This window comes from Cervus elaphus, chromosome 16 (assembly GCF_910594005.1).
Source record: "Cervus elaphus chromosome 16, mCerEla1.1, whole genome shotgun sequence".
In the NCBI taxonomy this organism is placed as follows: Eukaryota; Metazoa; Chordata; class Mammalia; order Artiodactyla; family Cervidae; genus Cervus; species Cervus elaphus.
In genome coordinates, this window is record NC_057830.1 from 16875807 (window position 1) to 16897369 (window position 21563).

The 21563-nt window shown below is 35.9% G+C and overlaps 1 protein-coding gene across 3 annotated transcripts in view; it reads right to left on the minus strand.

Annotated features, from left to right (window-relative positions):
- Positions 1–21563, minus strand: part of SLC44A1 (solute carrier family 44 member 1) — a 212029-nt gene that overhangs the window by 85508 nt on the left and 104958 nt on the right. For all 3 annotated transcript variants that reach the window (XM_043927216.1, XM_043927214.1, XM_043927213.1), the window contains exons 5-7: positions 11046–11136; positions 3839–4008; positions 1804–1893 (exon numbers count right to left, since the gene is read on the minus strand). In XM_043927216.1, the coding sequence (XP_043783151.1) occupies positions 1804–1893; positions 3839–4008; positions 11046–11136 (351 nt within the window). The remainder of the gene's footprint in view (positions 1–1803; positions 1894–3838; positions 4009–11045; positions 11137–21563) is intronic.

The following is a 21563-nucleotide window of genomic DNA, read 5'->3' on the forward strand; positions in this document are numbered from 1 at the left end:
CTGGTAAGTGGGAGAGCTAGGATTCAAGCTAGAGCTAGTCCATCACCAACTCAATGGACATGAGTTTGAGCAAATTCTAGGAGATGGTGAAAGCCAGGGAAGCCTGGAATGCTGCAGTCATGGGGTTGCAGAGTCTGACACAACTGAGCGACTGAACAATAGATAGGATTCAAATCTACTTTTATTCTAAAGGCTATTCATCTGTTATGAACTGAATGCTTGTCTCCCCAAAATCCTTCTACTGAATCCTAATCCTCACTGTGGTAGTATTTGGAGGTGGGGCCTTTAGAAGATGAAGGGGTCATAAGAGTGGAGCCCTCGTGAATAGGATTAGTGCCCTTTTTATAAAAGAGACCTCAGGGAGCTCCTTTCCCCCTTCTGCCATACGAGGACAGCAATCAGATGGCTGGAAACAGGAAGTCAGCCTTCAGATGCCAAATCTGCTGGTGCCCTGATCTTGTACGCTCCAACCTCCACAACTTTGAGAAATAAATGTTTGTGGTTTATAGGGCACCCAGGCTATGGTACTTTGCTACAACAGTCCAATCTGACTAAGACATCATCTAGCACACAGTTAGATTTGAAGGCTACCAATTGAAATGAAAAGTATGAGGAAGAGCTACAAATTAGATGAAATTGGAATAACAAAATTAAGTAATCAAGTACAGAAGTGATACTGAGGAAAACTAAATCAGTGATATAGCAGATAAACTTGAAGAGTTCTTCTTGAATGTAAAGAAAATGACAAAAGGGCTGAAAATGCTAATTTGGTAGATAATAAGAAGAATCTTTAGTCAAAATTTAGAATAGAAACAATAATCAAACACAGAAATAAAGAAAACGTTTCAAAGTTAAAAAAGATCCTCCCAAAAGAGATCATAGGCAAACTTAGTTAAGATTCTGAACTAGACAAAAATTTTAAATTGCAAGTTAAAAATTACATAAACATCTGGCAAGTAAGGTAGGTTATGGGCAAAGGAACAAATTTAGACTGGTGTCAAAGTTCTCTGAAATAAAGTATAGACATAAAGCAACATATTGTACCTCAAGAATTTTATATGCAACAACTTTACATTCACATGTGATGACAAAGGCAATCTTAGATTACCAAGAATTCAGAATATATACAACCCACAAGCCCTTCGTGAATAAATTACTGAACTCAGATTCCAGTCAAAACAAATATGAACTGAAATTAAGAACTCAAGAACAGACTTTTATAAAAATAGGACCAGAATAACTGAATCACTCTGCTGTACAACTGAAACCATTGTAACGACTATATTCTAATAAAAAATAAAAACGGGACCCGCAGTTATCACTAAAACCAGGTAAGGAGAATCTTAAGGCAAAGGTAAGCAAAAGTCTTTTAAAAAATAAAGTACAACAAATAATATTTTAACTTTAATAATAACCTGAACATGAATACTCATTATTTAACAAGAGCCAAAAAGTGCAAATGGGCAGAAAGGAATAGAATTAGGAAGGTAGAAAAGTTCATGCTAAATTTAAGGGGAGAAGGACTCAACAAATACTGCTTCCTTTCAGCCTTTAAAAATCATAGAACTCTAAAAAAAAAAAAATCATAGAATTCTAGATTGAAGAATATTTTCTGAAAATGTATAGGTTACGAACTGTAGAAGTAAAAATAAAAGGGATACTATCCAAAGCAAGGGTGAAAATAACCAGAGAAAACATAATTCATACAGCAAAGAAAGATAGGGAAAACAAAATAAGGAAGCATAAATTTAAGGAAAATATAAAACAGACGACATCAGGGGTGACAAAGAATAAGTAGCTTACCAAGTGAACCCAGGATGAGCAGAAACGTTAGGATCCACACAAGTACTCTTGATATATACCTGATTATCACCATCAAAATCATGGACAGAACTGTAGGGAAGATAAAGGACACACAGAATATCATTTGAAAACATTAGAAAATATAAAGAGAAACTCTTTCAATTGTTTTCTCCTAGGGAAAGTAATTTGTTGCTATTGACAAGTTCATGACCCCAGTTTTGGTAAGAATGGAAACGGGCTGCTTTTGTACCTTGACTCGAGTACTTGTGTCACTTGAAAATCATCACTTAGAACCAAAAGCACCTGACTGTGGGTTTATAAACGACAGAACAGAATACATGCAAATGCATATGGTGACTCAAAGACAGCACAGGACTGTTGTGGATTCACCACGGGAAGACATCAGAACTCGCATGCAAACAGAGACGACAGCACACAAAGTGTAGAGAATGACATGCCATGTTCGTGACCAGAAAATTACCATACAGAGATCAGTTAAATTAAATGCTACACTTCCTTGTGTCATCTATGTATTTCAGGACCAACTTCTCTGATGTTCGTTTTAGCCGACAAGTCAGATGGTATATTATCTTTTTCTAGTTTTTTCTCCTCTAAAACTCCAAGATATGGTCTGACTCTATAGAATAATATCCTGAAAACTACTGAAGTCAAAATTCCTGGCCTTACTTCTCAACTGGGGTCAGGAGTCTTGATTTAGAAGCTCTTCAAAAAGGAGCAAAGCTTAGTTGAGTTATTTAGCCAACTCCTATACCCACCCCAACGTGACAAAATCTTGAGTGAAAAAAATCTCAAAACAAAAAACAGAGGATTTAACCCTTGCAGAGGGAAATTCATTTCCAAAATCATAATTTGTTTATCTCTAATTATTTAAAGTCTTGTTTCACAAACAAATGAATAAAGATCTTAAACCTCAAAAAGAAAACTATTCTAATAAAAAATGGAATTCCAATGACTTAACAACATTATTAGCACTACATTTTTAGGCTTGGATTTTTTTTTCTTGGTTCAAGTATTCAACTATTTCAGAAATCAAATAATTTTTACATAAGGCTAGACTAATACTCAAGTTTTCTTGGGCCATTTGCAAAGCCAACTAAATGGTTGGGATCTGTGACTAGGTAATGTTATTGAGGTACTCACATTTGCAATAAATGTACAGGAACCAAAAACAGATGGGAGCGTTTCAAATATCACAGAAATAGCTTTTCATATGGACAGCATTATTTCAACTGAGTCAAGTACTACCTAAGCAAAAAGAAAATACTCTCTAATGACAAGACAGAAATACAGCTAGTCTTCTCAATGACTATAATTGGTGTTAACAGGCATAAACACTCATTTTACATATATAATAAAACAGTTCTTTGGTTCCTACTACAGTTTACTTCTCCCAACTAAAAAAGTCTATAAATTCTGATACGGCTACATACAGTTCTAGGGTAATATAGGGAACTTACAACTTGAAAATCACATTTATTTATTTATTTAATTACCTATTTATTGACCAAAAAACTCAATGGCTAACAAGTGGAGATTTCCTAGTTTTTCCAGCAATATAGTAACATTAATTGTAGCAATGAAAAAAATTATATAATCCAAATATAACCTATCAGAAATTTATGTTTTTTGATGGAAATATATGAGAATATATAACCTCTTTTTATAAGCAAGTAAGCCTTTTGGAATTATAACTAAAAACAAAGGGGTGCTGACTCATTAAAAGAAGCCTCCTATTATCATACTAAATGTTATTATAGACTTAGTAACCAAAGTTTGGGAATATACCAGTTTTCTCCAATGAGAGAAAAAGAAGGAAAATGAGTTTCAGATTTATATATATATATACCTTAAAAAATATGTGTATACTTATAACTATATATAATCTGAAACAATTATTTTGGCTATGGGAAGTTAAACAATTTACAAGTATCCCCAGCAGTATTCATATTTTGGTTAAAAGAACAGTCTTCTACTGCAATACTATTTAATAGCTAATAATGAGAAAAACAATTACCTAGTGATAACAAGCAAAGTCCCAATATAATTTCTTTGCTGGTCATTACTCCACTAATCAGCCTGTGTAAGACACTATTGTCACTGACAAAGGTGATCAGGGCCTCTGCAAACTTGGCATAGCAGGAAATGTTCACAGGAGCACAGCGATGGAAGAATGGAATAGGTGCACTGGTGACACAAGAAAAAAAATCAGAAAAAAAATTACTCCTACTTAATATAAATGCCACATCAAACACACAAATGAAAGGTGAATATGGCTGCAATACACTCCACCCTCCGCACATCATATGGGAGCTAAGAGCTGTGAGCTTAATGCTATGAAGATGACTGTCATGGGGCGTGATGCAAATCTTACCACAAGCTTATCAAAGAGGGTGGAGTGCATATTCCAACAGAAGACATTACCCTCCCCTTCTGAAAAGAAACACACACACATATACACACATACACAGCTACCAAAAACAAAACCAAACACTTAAACTCCTCAGCCTACACATCTATCAATCAAGAGGCAGATGACAAAACTTACAAACATATACTTTATTGAACTGAAAATTATTTTTTGCCATAAGCTATTTAAAAATTTAAAAAAACATATACTTTTGCTTGAAATGTGCCACCATTAATAGAATATTTGCTCTATCAGAACAACATACAAAACCTTAGATTAAAAAAGGTATTGGAGGCACCAGCTTAATAACTCATACAAAGTAGTCATACCAAGACATCAACATACAGCAGAATATGCAGCTGTTTGAAACAATAACTATGAATGCTAGCATATGGAAGAACTTATAACAATACAAGGGAAAGAAATGAAAAGCTTATATCTAATGTGATGATTACATCTATGTACTAAACATCTAAGAATGAGAACAGGGGGAAAACTCTAAAGATAAATCTCTGCTTTGTTATAGCCATGGGATTATGAACTATTTTCTTTTCTTTTTATATGTTATTATTATTAGGAGATTACTTGTGTCCAAAAAAGAATCAATTATATCAGGTTTATACTGACTGTAGCTCTTACTTGTGAAGGAACATAGCTATGTATAAAGCATGGTAGAAGTATAGTTTGTTATAACATGGTTCTATTTTAGCTTCTGAGAGCATGTGGGCATCTAATCAATGAAAGATTTTAAGGAAAGCTCTATGAACATGCCCTCAGTTGTGATTTGTTTGAATTCTAAAAGAGCCCAGATGTATCCCTATGCACAACACATATTTACACATGCATTAAGTTAAAATTTAGTCATTACTAACATTTTCAGAATTATGTATAGGACTATCAGTCATAGTTCTAATATAACTTTTTTTGACTAGACTGATGTAAGTGTGTTCTCATTCTTGACTGGTACTGTATTTTGGTCAAATTAGTGAACAGATTACATGGTTGAGCACCAAATCCCAAAAGTCTCTAATCTCAGCAAAGCAACGTTGTATGATCTGAAGCAAAATACTGTTTTTGTTTCCTTCCTCAAAAAACAATAAGAATGTTTCTTTTCAAATAAGAATATAAGTGAACTATATATTGATTTTCCTTACACGTGGTACATGAGGACCACTGGGAATAAGAAGAAACAACATCTTCCATGCTGTTAAACTTTACGGAGCAATAAAATAATGTAATTTTAAAGATCTAGCCTTACCTTACTTATGCTTTAGAGTAAAATATATCCAAAAATGACAATGATAGGCATGCTTATTTTTAAAAAACTGCCTCCAAATACAAATGTGGGTGTATTTGTATATACCTCCAAAATGGTGTTGGTGAAAGATAATGCCAAAGATTTGATATTTTGACACAAACTGCAGAAGGCCAGAGCATTCTGAGTAATGCTTGAATTACAGGTACATAAGTCACAATTTTTTGACCAAAAGTTGTTTCATTAATGATTTGAAAATATATTAAATTATAGACTGCTTGTAGATAAAATAGATTTAGTTAGAAATATTATAAGAATCAAAAAACATTAACAAGTTCCTACTCAGTGGAGACCAACCTGGGACAGAAACCTTTAAACTAACAACTGTGTTGTGACCTACAACTGCTTTTTTCCTGATACTGTCCTTGCCAGGTTAATGCTCCTGTCTAAGAACTTCTAACCATATTTTAAGCCTGGTTCTCTATCCCTCAAAACGAAAGTCCTCTCTGGTCTATGAATGTCTACATCTTCATCTGCTTTATTTATTATCCTAAAATCTCTGATGTCAACTCTGTTTAACTCACCTGCCTCCAACCTTGAACATAAAATACACCCACCTAGAAACACTGATGTTCTGTTTGTAATATCCACCAATTGTCTTGGTCTTACTCCCATTTTCCTTTTTCCTGTCACACAGCCATAAACCTCACACTCTGTCAAGAAGTGGCTCCTCCTAAATCTCCCATATCCTAACAGGATGTTGATATATTTTTATACGCAGAGAGAGATACACATCATCTCCAAAAGGGAGTGGAACTTGTGACAAAGAAAACTGGACTTGGGTTCAGAAGCCCTGGGTGATTCTCCTAACATTATATAGCTGCAGGTCACTGTGTCTTTCTGCTTCTCTGCCCCTCCACCTGTCAGCTGAAAGGGTAGGAGAAAGTTCTCTGTAAGTCTTTTCACATCATCATCATCATCATGCTACTCATAAATCAATGATTCTAAATTAATATAAGCAGGATGCCCAGTAGCTTTAGCTTTTTCCTGCTTTTCAAACTTATAATGAGGATAGCTGATTTGAAAAGGGAAGAGTTACAGTCTTAAAATTCTAAGCCTTCATTTTTATTTAAGAGGAAAAGCTGAGTGATATCAGCTCTGAACTTATCCTTTCAAGTCATTTGTATACTGTATATAAGCACTTGGTCAATTAGAAAGAATACTTTTGTAAGTATCTTTCAAAGAAGTGGAATAAACTAACAATAGTTTGTTGCCTTATAATTCAATCTACGTGAGTTAAAAAAAATCTGACAGCTCTAAATTTAAAGGTATAGAAATAGCACAAGCTGATTAACTACTCGTCTATCTGATGGTCAAAATGGTCAAAATCTGTTCTTGTGGTAAGGAATAACAGGTAAATCTAGTGTTACAGAATAAAAGAAATAGGCAAACAAAAGAGAAGATAACATTTGGACACAATAGCAAACATGAAATTAAATACTTAGCTTCAAAGTAAAAAGTATTAGATTCCTCTGTCACTCTTTTTTCTCAATTCAACTCTTCCCCAAACAAAAACAACTTGACCAGTCACAAGTTTTTAATACTTGAATTGCTTTACTGTTTAAAAATTCTAAGTAATCATGGCATTGAAATGGTTTGTCTTATATTTTACCACTTAAATCCCATGTGATATAATGAATTTAAGATGAGCTATCTGATTTTGTGTATCTCTCAGAAAAATTACACTTCTTAGAACCTAGTACATGAGATCATTTCTACTTTAGTGTCTAACCCAAATGATACACTCTATGCTTCTTAATTAAGAGGAAAGGCATAAAGAATTCTGTTTATAGAAAGTTTTCTACCTTTTAAAGCCCACAGAGCATTGAATCTTTAAGAAGTCAATGTCATCCCATTAGGAACTAACTGATGCTGTTTCACATTAGTGAAACATTAGTAAACAAGAACAAATGAATTTATAATGAGTCTTTTAAAGATTTTTTTAATTAGTCACTCATAGGAAAACTGTATCTTACCTTGGCAAATATATTGCCATTTATCTGCCTTTAAGTCCAGATTATCACAGTTAATGAGCTCCCTCAAAGTATGATGACAAACAATGCCTAATATCTTTTGTCCATATGCCTTCCTTCATAAGACAGAAGTCTGCACCTCACACAACTATTTTAAACCTCCAGGTTATAAATAAGCCATTACACTTGATTTCTAATTAAATTTTATTTAAGAAAGAAAACAATCTAAAAAAAAAAGAGTTCTGGCTATATCTCTATAGCATAGCAAAGGCAGGAAATAAGTAATCAAGAATCTAACGGCACTATGCAGTGATGTTCACACGTTTCATTTTATTTCTTTTCTCTCCTCTTTCATTTCTATACTCCCTTTTAACCCCTTCAAACTAACTGTGTTATAGACTTTACAAGATCTTAAATTCAAATTCTGATTCTCAACAGTTAGTTGTGTGACTTTGAGCAATCTATCTAACCTTTCTCTTATAAGGGACAATATCCTTACAGGCTCTTCAGAGGGTTCAATGAGATAACACAAGAAACTTAAAACAGTGCTTGACACCTAATAGATGATTGATAAACGCTAATTCACCTTGATCCTTCACTTAAAAAATATAGACAGTATTTTTTTAATGACTTAGTTTCTTATTTCTGCATCATGTTAATTCTCCAACACCTAGTGTTCTTTCTGGCATCTGAAAGTATCAAAATAAATGTTTGTTTGATGAATAAACTGAAGTTATGAAATCTGTTTCTAGTACTGCAGTTTTCTCTAGCTATATGCAGAACTTTAAGCATTATAAATATATAGGCTGGCTAGAACTCCCCATGGTTAGCACATCACCAACAAAGTTCTGAATTTGGATACAATATGGCCTTTTCTAGGCACTGGTTTGCAAAATTCAAAAGCTCTTAGGAAGAGTAACCATTTGGGAATTGTGTGGCACTAGTGTTTTACTGCAAATTAGTTTACCACTGTTATTCTTTAAATAGACACTACCTTTAGCTGCAGAAAGTTCCTGAGTACCCAGGAAGGATGAGGAGGTAGGAAGGGTCTAAACGTTGATATAGATAATACTCTGAGCCAAACACCAAGCACAATAACGTATGTTTAACACATAATATCTTATTTAATTCTTATAGCAATCCCATGCAAGAGGTATTGATATTCCCACTTTATATATGAGGAAACTTGGTTTACTAAGAGCTTAACAGACTTTCTTATGCTAAGGGCCATTTGCCTGCATCACAGGTTTGCCCAGGGTTATTCAAAAGTGTTAGTACATATAAAAGAGTCAATCAAAGTATAGTCCCTACTCTTTTTAAGGACAGAGAACAGATCTTACTCGTCATTGGAGATTTGGTATCTAATCTATGTGTGAAACAGGGTAGTGACCTAAATTTTTTATTAAAACAAATTTATTGTTTTCTGATCCTTTCACTTTGCTTGCCAGATACTAGATTTACTATGTACAAGGTCTTGATTTGCCTTCCTGTCAATTGTTTCTCATTTACTTTCCAAAAAGGTGAGCTCAGACAAAAGTGATAGACTGTGAACTACTAAGATAAGTAAAACATGAGGATCTTTAAATAAAAGTATAAACATGTATATAAACAGTTTTCAGACAGTATAGATTCATCATTGCCTCTTGGATTACTAAGACATTAGTGGATAACCATGTTACCAAGCCTGTCCATCTCTAACATTCAAGCCCCTAAGTCTATGTTTTCTGTCCTAGTGAATGCCCTTAGGATGCTGTACATGAGACGTCCATGAGTATACAGCCAAGACTGGATCACCCAGCATAACCAGGAACAGGCAGTCCTCAACATGGTGGAGTCAGAGGTCAGAGGTGCAGGAGGGTACGCAGTATGAACTGCCCGCTACCCTAAAGCCACCTATATTATACTAGAGCGGGCAACTTCATTCTCATACCACGGCTTTCTCATACCTATTGTAATATATTTATGCCTTAAAATAATGACTCTATACTCAAATATGCGTTTAAAATAGGCGTTAGCAGTTGAATAGATAAGAGAACAGAGCTTTTCTTGTTTTTACATTGATAATTTTCTCTATTCAAAGAATTTCTTTTCTTTACTGTCACAGCCTCCCTAACGTTCTCAATTTTCATGAATGGAGTCTCCCTACCTATTGGTCTAAGCGGATAATTTGTAGATCCTTCCTATTTAGTATCTTTTAAAACAGTCCCATTGTTTTTATGTCTGTAGGCTTTAAATTTTAATTTCAATAGCAACTTGACAAAACTAAAAGAGCAGGAAATCAATTAAACTGATATGTCCTTGTCAACTTTTCAACAGAAAATTTCAAATTCAAGTTAATGAAGCATAAGTAATACCCATAAGTCAGTTGAAGGAAAGGAAATGTAAGAATTTTAACCAATAGCTTGCTATAATATACTAAGATACAATAAAAAGTGGTTTTGATTCAGTATCCCTGGAAAATTCTCATGTCATACATGGTTAGTGATATATGCTAAGGTTCTTAAGATCAGACATGCTCCAAATACTATATACCTAATTCTGAGGATATATTCTACAGTGCTTGAGAATCTATTTCCTTTTTTAAAAAACCAATTTATAATTTTAATATTTGCCTTACTTAAAACTACTATGAGATCTGTCCCCAAAAAAAGAAAAGATAAAAGAAATATCTAAGGAATTCCCTGGCAGCCCAGTGGTTAGGACTCCATGCTCTCACTGCTAAGGGCTTGGGTTTGATCCCTGGTCAGGGAACTAAAACCCCAGAAGCCCAAACCTGTGTGACATGGCCCAAAATTTTAAAATTCTTTCAAATAAACAATATTTCTTGTTTCATCTTTGTACCCATTACATATAGGAGGTACTTAACAATAAATGTTGATTAAGACAAACAGTTTATTACAGAGAAAGTACCTAAAGGATATAGCCAGAAATAAAGTATGGAGACTAATCCCTGGCATATTTTTAAGTTTATAAAGGTAATTTAAAAATAATACCAGTTAGGATTATCAACTTCAAAGAAACTTCAAAGAAATCTTTTGAGACTGTGAGACCTGACTTCCAAATTTTGCTGTAAGTTTTATAATATCAAAAGCTTTCTATACTTGAAAACTATGACGTTAAAAAAAAAAGTGAGGGGGTCCAGTGGTTAAGCCTCTGCCCTTCCACTGAGGGTGCATTGGTTCAATCCCTGGTAGGGGAACTAAGATCCCACATGCCACTAGACATGGCCAAGAAATAAAATAAATAAATCAATTAATTTAAAAAAATTTTAACAGTGAGCCCCCCCAAAGAAATTTAAAGTACTTGAGAATGAGAAATGTTGTTTGCCTCTGTGTATCTGTGTGTGTGTGTACTTTAACATAATGTGAAATTCATGTTGTCATTTCTATTACTACTTTAAAAATTGTAAAAGTACTTAAACTGGGCAACAGGCATTATCAAGTCACTCTTTTCTCATAACATAAACAGTTTAAAATCTACCTACAAAAGCAAAAGTCACAAGTTAATGAAATACAATAAAATTTACCTCGCTGGAACAGGTAGTTTGGGGCAAAGACCTTTTGCTTTTGATGATGCATATTCAGAAGGCTTTAGGTCATAGCTGCATAGTGCTGAGCCTGTTGAAAGAAAAGCTATATGTTAGCTAGCAGAACAGAGTCTGAATAAATTCTTTTATTAATTCATTTTAATTTTATCTTATAGGTTAATATTAATTCAACATATACAACTTTCAAACATTATAGAATTAATAAAAGTTTGATTTGGTCTAATAGTATCGATCCTCAATCATTTGAAACAGACTCTTCTCTGGAAACTTATACACAAAGTCTAATTAACAGTATTAGGGTAATAACAATAAATACTAGAACTATCTTCACTGAGTGTCATATGTCAGGCCCTATATAACGTACATACACACACACACACACACACACATGTATTTTTATAAAGAGTCAACTTTTCATTGTAACTGACCCAACTCTGTCTAGGAATGTTTTCACACAATGGAAAAAACTAACATGATAAAAATTCTCCTGAAGAAACCAAGAGTTTTTGCCAGGCCCAGTGCTTCAGAGGGTCAGGCTGAAACCAGCCCATTCGTGAGGCTGGTTCTGTTCCCCATGCAGGTTTCTCATCTCAAGAGAATGGTTGGGATGGGCAAAGGACCCGTTTCCTCCTCCCATCATGCTGTGAACTCACTGGTGAGGTGAAGTTCTTCTCTCTCATATATAAAAATTATATAATTTACTTTAACTTTACTAGGCAGGCATTATTAAGCCCACTTAACAGAGGAGAAAGTAGAGGCTAAGAGACAAGGTAAATAACTGACAGCTAATAATCAGTAAAGCCGGGATTAATTGGCTACAAAACTCTTCAACTACATATGCCATCTCTCCTCCCTATGCTTTTCATAATGAAATATTTAAGATTGCTGCATATAGCACATAGCATTCAGATAATACATTACTTTTTTCTTATGTAAGGGGCATGAGACAATAAATATAAATAAACTGAACTAACTGATCAATTGATCAAAGGAGTCTCAGTTTACAGATAGTTTAAAACAGCTTAAATTCAGTCTTAGATTGGTTATTTTCTGACTACATGGCCAATACACACATTCATATATGGGCTTGCCTGGTAGCTCAGCTAAAGAATCTGCCTGCATTGCAGGAGACCCCAGTTTGATTCCTGGGTTGGGAAGATCTGTTGGAGAAGGGATAGGCTGCCCACTCCAGTATTCTTGGGCTTCTCTGGTGGCTCAGCTGGTATCTGCTTAGAATCTGCCTGCAATGCGGGACATCTGGGTTCAGTCCCTGGGCTGGGAAGATCTCCTGGAGAAGGGAATGGCTACCCACTCCATTATTTTGATCTGGAGAACAGTCCAGGGGGTCACAAAGAGTTGGACACAACTGAGTGACTTTCACGTTCATATAATTTAGATGGATACAGTACACCAAATCCTTGATTAAGTCTTATTCAAACAACATGCTAATTTTACAATATGGCAACTATTATACTATAAGGTTCATTGTACAAAGACATTGTTAGCTAGGGACATTGAGGCTTTAGTTCTAATTTTGCTCAGACCAACTATATTATATCATGTAAATTGTTTGTATTTCATTACTGAAGTTCTTACTAGGTTACTAATTTGGGCAAATACTTTATTATTAAATACAAATAGAACAGCTTTGCATTTATATTACAGCAATAATGAGATTTTGCACTGTATCATCATGCAATATGTCTAAAATATAATGTGAAGGTAGATTTTAACACTGAATTAATTGTGAAAACATCATGTGAAGACATGAGAAGGAACTAGAATGGAATACAGAAAAAAAGATTTGTTGGGACAACAAAATGGAGAGGTTTATTTCATTTACATCTTGTACTTTCAATCAAAAGAATTTGAGAAAGCCACAAACCTACACTACATCAGTAATGCTGCCCCCAAACCAACTTGTTAAGTGTTTGAATATGTGGGTTTAGTAGCATATTTACATAAATACATGTAGCATCTATTTTATATAAAAATATCTCAGGTAATTGGGCAGTGTAAAATATTTTTAAAGAGATACTTGAAAGTTGCATGGCATTGTTTTTCAAGTGTCTACAGCTCTTAAGATAGACTCGATAGGAAACTAAGTTTCTAAAATTGTTTTCTATCATTCTCTTCCATTTTAATGCCTTAGTTAAGCATGAATATTAAGCATCTAACTTCTAAAATTAGGCTTTCATGTTTAAAAATAACACCACTAGATACTATTTATAGCAATTTTAGAGAAAATATGACAGCCATGGCAAGCAAACACTTTAATTGTAAAATAGCTGGAGTCCTATTAGAGAATTGCTCAAGTAAAAATAGCCACTGTGCCAGTAACTGCAGGGCAAGCACCCAATGTGATCATCAACCTCCTGATCTGAACTGCCAACTTACTTCTTTCAGAGTCCAAGATGGAATTGATTTGCACAACGTGAAAGGCCCTAACTAAAGCATATTCTATCAGTGCTGTCAAACACACTGCTGCATTTGAATTCAGTGAACATAATCTTCATCCCCACCCTTTTCTCACTTTAAAAAAGGAGGTCAGCAGGTGCAACAGAGTTCAATTTTATAAAGACTTTCCCAGGATAATGCTCAATGAAAGGATAATAGCCTTATCTCTGAGGTATTCTGGGACAGAGGCCAGTACTAAATAGATCCTGTACTAAATAGATTAAAGGAAAAAGATCTTTACAGTGTGCTGGTAGTAACAATCAGAAGAAACCTTATATTGCTTCCTACTCAAAGGACTGATGGACAGAGAAGCCTCAATGAAGAACATTAAAACAACCCAGAGATGGCCAATGTTTTACAGTTGCTTCTCTTTTCATGTGTATTGCTAATGTATTTTTAGTGAACTCTTAAGGTAGTATCTATTTTATTTTTTTTAGTAGTAGAAGTATAAACAATAGTAGAAGTATGACATAAGATGTTTGGTTATAAACAACAAGACAATATTTTTCTTCTAATGTAAAAAACAGGAAAAAACCATGCTAGAGTAATGAAAAATCTAAAGCAAAGAACAAAAGGTTATCAAAACCACATCAGAGGCAATCCATGCAACTCAGCCAATGTTATTCAAAGGCCATCAGAATGAATGATCTTAGGAACCTAGCTTGGGTATATAAGCATTTATCTTGGTAAACAGTTGCTATAGTTCCCAGAATGTTTAACTACTACAATATTTCAAATGCCTTATAATAGTTAATTATTTATTTTTTAGCTCAATATCACTTATAACAACTCCACTAAGAGGTATGTTTCCATCACCATGCTCCAAACATTACAGATGAAAAACAGTAAGTCATATTTCCAGGGCCTTTTAGGAGATCACTGACAAACTAACAAATAGAATTCTTTTCCTGTAGCCCACAATGCTTCTTCTGTGTTTTTCCTAATAATCATAATCAGACAAATATTCAACATGCTCCTGAGAAAAAATGTATATTCCACAGACACTGCAAAGATAATACGTTTGAAAAACATTTTTTTTCCATTACCCACTCTCTAAATCTGCTCTGCCTCCTCCCGTTTTAAATCTACCCTAGGTAATGGCTCCACCATTCATAAAATCCCCAAGATGAAGTATGGAAGTCATTCTGTATCTTCTTTATCTACATTTTCCACTTATATCTTCTCATACTATTCAAGACATTCAAGATACCAACTCCTGACAATCAGACCTTGCTACGTTATTTTTTAAAAATAATTTTTATTTAGTTATTTATTTTTGACTGCACTAGGTCTTCATTGCCGCACACAGGCTTTCTGTTCTCTGCGATGGGCGGGCTTCTCATTGCTGTGGCTTCCCTTGTTGCAGAGCACGGGCTCTCGGGCACTCAGGCTTTAGTGGCTGCTGGGCATAGGCTCCGTACCTGTGCCCACAGGCTCAGCTGCCCTGCAGCACGTAGGATCTTCTCAGATCGAACCTGTGTCCCTTGCGTTAGCAGGCGGATTCTTCACCACTGAGCCACCAGGTAAGTCCTAGATCTATGTTATTTCAGACCATCATGATGTCTTATTGGGTCAGTTAAACTCCTCTCTCAGAGGGTTTCTTACCTCCATCTTGCATACAACCTTCAGAATGATTTCTGTAAATTTAGGATTAGTTTATTACACCTCTGCCCTCAGGACAAATTCCAGACTCCTTGGCTTCAAGGCCCTCCTAGGGCAGGCCTCTACCTAAAACCCCAGGCTCATTAACAAACTACTTGTAATTCTTGCGGTTTCTCAAGCTTCCAGGCTTTTTCACAAGCTATTCCCTCTGCTTCAGCTGTCCTTTCTTAACTAGCATCTGAAAGAGTGTTCAAGTTTGAGGAGAATGTCTACAAATTACAAGCTTTACCCCCTCCGTCAATGCACCCAAGCAAAGCTATTTACTTCTTAGCTGTATTATAAAACACATATTTATTTTATAATTTTTTAGTTTACATATCATTTCTATCTTTAGAACATGAGCTCTTTGAGAACTGGAACCTTATGCCTTCAAAATATCTGGAATTTCTATTTCCTGGCACACAGCACTCAAGAGCCATCTGTTGAATAAAACAGACATCCTGATTAGCAACAACAACAACAAAGAATTATTTTAATCTCTTATACTTCGGTGTTACATGTTATATATAATGATATACGCTTCACCATTCACTACAATGTATACTATCTAAAACAGGATTTCTAAACCTTGGTATTAACACAATTCTCAGGCAGTTCTCGGTTATAGGGAGCTGTCTTGCGCATTTGCAGGATGTTTATCAGCAGCCCTGGTCTCTGCCCACTAGATGCCGGCAGCCTCCTTGTAACCTCTCACCAACTGTGAAAACCAAAACCGTCTCCTGACACTACTAAACATCCTGGATGGGGGAGGCAGAGGAGGTGGCTGTGGCAGGTGCAAAAATCACCCTTAGTTAAGAAATACTAGTCTACAACATCAAATTTTTTAAAATAAAGAGTTGGCATTGGAGGCTAATTTTTATTTTAAAATTTTGTTTGATTTACTATCTCAATAACATTTGCAGGATACACCAAGAGGAAAAAAAACAGTCCTTAAAACACATGGCTTAGAAAATTGTAGTTAACAAAAAAGAAAATCTTTCAATGCAGAAGTTTTTGTTATTAAGAACAAATGACATGAATGTGAGTTCAGTGAATTTAATTCCTTTCTAAGTAGGAAAGCATTCTGCATTTATTTGCCAGAAAAGAGCGAGACAATTTTCCAATTTCCATTTCTACTAACCAATAAAAAGGATGGACATATTTGCAATTTCAAGAAGCACTATTAACTAGCTGGAGATATGGCATCTGTGATCACTACAGGCACATACTAGGTACACAATAAATATCTGCCGAGGGAATTAACTTTGGCCATCTTTGTACAAGACTCTGACTAGGTACTGCAGAGGATAAAGAGAAGCTTGACTGTCTAATGCAAGTTCCTTACACATGGTGACTATACCTTGTTTTTGTCTTTCTGTTACATATTTAATGGGTACTAATTAATTATTTGTTGAATAAAGTAATTACTTAGAATTATATTACTAAATTTAAGAATTTCCCCCTCTTTTTAACAGTCAAGTGTCCCTTGATGATCTCTGATTTGGAGGCAATTAAATCAGTTGCTACAGTTGTTCATTTCACTCATTTATAAATGACAACCAATCTTTTGATATATTGTGGCCAAAAAGAATCCATACTAAGCAACTATACTCCAATAAAAGTTAAAAAAAAAAAAAAAAGAATCCACACTAACTCTGTGGTTTAAGTCATAGTGTAACTGACTGGTAAAGAAGAAAAGGCAAACAATAATCTGATTGTCTATTCATACTAACTCTACACTCACCAACTAGATAACAATAATCAAAAGGCTTGTTAGTATTCACATATTTTATCTGAATGGATCACATACTCTCTCACGATTTTCAGCAATGATCACTGAAAGTACCAAACTGCAAGGCTCACCTCAAAATGTGAACATGGCCCAAATGGCAGGTCATAAAGCTCTCTGAACTTATACAAGATACAGTACATTGAAGAAGAACTCTTAAATAGGAGTGCTATAAATGGGACACAAAAGAAAAATAAGAAATTGGCCATTTTACTACAGTGTTAGGGGAAACACAATAATGCTGATACAACAGTTTGATAAGAGCAATACAAGGAATAATAAGGAATTCCATGTAAAATACTAGCACCAACTGAGAACAGGCAGTCAGCCCTCAATTTACAGGTTATCCTCATTTCTAAACCTTTGTTTAGAATTTAGACAGTATGTGGAAAGAATAAAATGACAGGCAAAGCATGAGCATGGCACACGTCACTGTGCCCAGCACAAACAGGGATCACAAAGATGCTGAAGCAAAACACAGAGTTTCGGTCTGATGTGCCTATTCAGACTCAAAGGCCCATGCTGAACATCAGGGACGAGGGAGTAAAGAGAACGGTGGACCATGGACCAGAGGCGGTGGTAGGACCAGAGTCAGAAGAGGGAGAGGATGAGGAAGAACGTCTGAGCAGGTATCGTCTTCCCTTCCCTTCACCATCTGTCGTGGTTTGAGCCCAGCGGATGATCTGGCTGGGCTGAGATCAAAGCTTCATGTAAAGTTGAAGTTAGGGTCAGAGGGAGGGAGACGCCTTCCCCCTGCTACAATGTATACATTACCGAGTTTTTCAAAATAATGATAATAAAGCAAGAAAGGAACTTGTTCATCAGAAACTGTAGGGAAGGAAAGTTGACGAATTCATGCTCTGCTGAAAAATAAGACCTCCGATGGGCGCTCTCACCAGATGGTTTTCGTTTCTTCCGTAGAGCATACGGTTAGGAAAGAGGAAGAAAAAGAGGACTTAAGAAAAGAAAAGCATGAATATTCACTTGGAGTGTATGTATAAGAGAGACAAATAAATGAATAAGATGAATTATTTAGAGATGAATAAAAAGAACTGATTTCACAGCAATTCTAGTTAGACTGAAGCTAAACGGTTTACCTGCTGGTGGCAACTCACCTGGATACAGAGTTGAGGCAAAGGATAATGTGTTAAGAGAATGAGAAATAATTATTAAGTGGCAACAGAGATGAAGAGGGACATTCAGTCTATTATTCTTTCAAAAAAACACGAATCATTGCTATGTGAGATCCTATATTAGGGCTTGGGTATTCAGAGATAAATAGAGCATGATTCTGCCTCCAGGAAACTCCTGCATCACTGCAGCAAGATGATAAAGAAAGCACCAAAGAAGTTTAACGCTGAACCCTGATGGTATCTGGTACCTCTGATTTCTAAAGGCAATTGTTCAATGGTTTTATTCTCTAGCATCACGTATTTATGATATTTGTGTCTGTATAAGCTACGGCCCCAAATAACGAAATACACATTTATACACCTATCAACCAACTGATGTACAAAAACATACTTTTATATTCATCTGAAATCTGTCTTTTAAAGCTCCCTGTAAAATGACAGTATCTCTACATAATTAATCTAATTTTCAGCTATTTCTTCCAAGCTTTCTATTCTAGTCAGACATATTTGACAGAAGTACTCCACAAACTTAAGTGTCCAAGAAAACAACTCCTCTTTCTTGTCTAAAAGAAACAAAGAACGGGAGAACTATTATTTGCCTGATAAATGCATTTCTTACAATACTACAGGAACTAAGAGCTTTTCCTTATACTGATTTCAAATAATTTGTAAAGGTAATAAAAGTTCACATGAATGGATGGTTAAGTGCTAAAAAGTACCTTCAGATGTTGTCATGGAAACTTAAAATTCTGGAAAGGATTTATATTATCTTTTCCTTTTGGTAAGAAAAAATGTTATTTTACCTTTCATTTTAAAATAAGTTTTTAAATTATCATTGAAAAAGTTACTACCCCAAACAGGATTCTTCTCTCTTTCATAAACTTTTAAATTATGGTAAAATACACATAACAAAAATTTTACCATCTTAACCATTTCTAAGTGCAGATTTCAGTAGCATTAAATACATTCACACACACACAAAAAAAGAAAATGTAAATACATTCACTACATACATACACTAAGTTTTCATTAAGTACATTATTGTGCAATCATTACCATCATCCATCTCCAGATCTCTTCATCTTGCAAAACTGAAACTCTTCATGTAGAAATCAGTAACTTCCCATTTCTCACTCCCCACAGCTCCCAGAAACTACCAGTCCACCTTCTGCCCTTGTGGATTTGACCACTCTAAGTATCCCATTTAATAAGGGGACTCATACAGTATCTGTCCTTTTGTAACTGGCTTATTTCATTTAACCTAATATCCTCAAGGTCCATCCATACTGCAGCATGTGTCAGAATTTCCTTTCTTTTAAAAAAAAATTCTGATGAAAATATTAACATAAAATGTACCATAGTAAGCATTTTTTTAAAAGTGTATGGTAGTTGCTGTGCAACAGAGCTCTAGAATTTTTTCATCTTGCAAAATTGAAATTCTATACCCATCCAACATCATCTCCCCATTTCCCATCCCCCTTAGCCTTCACAACCACCATTTTACCTTTCAAGAGTCTGACTATTTATTTATAATTGTATTTATTTATTTATGGCTGTGCTGGGCTTCCCAGGTGGCTCAGTGGTAAAGAATCCGCCTGCCAATGCAGGAGACATGGGTTCGATTCCCGAGTTGGGAAGATCCCCTGGAGAAGGAAATGGCAACCCACTCCAGGACTCTTGTCTGGAGAATCCCATGGACAGAGGAGCCTGGTGGGCTCCAGCCCACGGGGTCGCAGAGTCAGACACGACTTAGCGACTAAACAACAACATACATACCCATCATCTCCCCGTTTCCCATCCCCCTCAGCTCTCACAACCACCATTTTACCTTTAAAGAGTCTGACTATTTATTTATTTATAACTTTATTTGTTTATGGCTGTGCTGGGCATTCACTGCTGCGCGGGCTTTTCTCCAGTTGCAGCAAGCAGGGGCTACTCTCTAGTTGCTTCTCTTGTTGTGTAGCGTGGGCTCTAGGGCACATGTGCTTCAGCAGTTGCTGCACATGGGCTCAGTAGGTGCTTTCACTAGTTGTGGCACATGGGCTAAGCTGCTTTCCAGCATGTGGGATCCTCTGAGATCAGGGACTGAACCAGCCTCCTGCATTGGCAAGCGGACTCCACCACTGAGCCACCAGGAAAGCCCCTGACTACTGAGTACTTCATCTAAGTGTAATCATGCAGCATTCGTCTTTCTGTGGCTGCCTTACTTCACCTGGCATAATATCCTCAAGCTTCATACACAGTATAGTATATGGCAGGATTTCCTCATTTTTTAAGGCTGACTGGTATTCCCCTGTATGTATATACCACATTTTCTTTATCCATTCATCTGTCAATGGAAATTTAGGTTGCTTCTACCTCTTGGCAGCATAAGGCTGCAACGAACATGAGTGTGCAAGTATCTCTTTGATATCCTGTTGTCAGTTCTTCTAAAAGTGGAACTTTTGGGTCAGATAGCAATATAGCAATCTCTTTTTCTCCAAGACAATTTTTTTAAGAGCAGTTTTAGGTTCTCAGCAAAGAGAAGAAGGTACAGAGATTTCCCATAAACCTCACACCCCCACATATGCCTAGCCTCCACCATTATCAACACTGTCCCACCAGAATGGTATGTTTGATACAACTGATAAACCTACACTGACAAATCATAAGCACCCCAAAGTCCAGAGTTTACATTAGAGTTCATCATTGTGCTTTACATTCTGTTGTTGTCCAGTCATATCCGACTCTTTGCATCCCCATGGACTGCAGCATGCCAGACCTTTCTGTCCCTCACCACCTCCCAAAGTCTATCCAAGTTCATGTTCATTGCATTGGTGATGCCCATTCAGCCAGCTCATCCTCTGACGCCCTCTTCTTCTGCCCTCAATCTTTCCCAGTATCAGGGACTTTTCCAATGAGTCAGTTTGCATCATATGACCAAAACACAAGAGTTTCAGTTTCAGCATCAGTCCTTCCAATGAGTATTCAGGGTCGATTTCCCTTAAGATTGACTGGCTTGATCTCCTTGCTGTTTAAGGGACCCTCAGGAATCTTCTTCAGCACCATAGTTAGAAGGCATCAATTCTTTGGCACTCCGCCTTCTTTATGGTCCAGTTCTCACAACCATACGTGACCACTGGGAAGACCACAGCCTTGACTATCTGTACCTTTGTCAGCAGAGTAAAGTCTCTACTTTGCAACACACTGTCTAGGTTTGTTCTTTCCTGCCAAGAAGGAAACGACTTCTGATTTCATGGCTGCAGTCACCATCCACAGTGATTTTAGAGCCCAAGAAAAGGAAATCTGTTAATACTTCCACCTTGTCCCCCTCTACTTGCCATGAAGTAATGGGTCCAGATGCCATGATCTTAGTTTTTTTTTAATATTTAGTTTTAAGCCAGCTCCTTCACTCTCCTCCTCCACCCTCATCAAGAGGCTCTTTAGTTCCTCTTCACTTTCTGCCATTAGAGTGGTATCATCAGCATATCTGAGGCT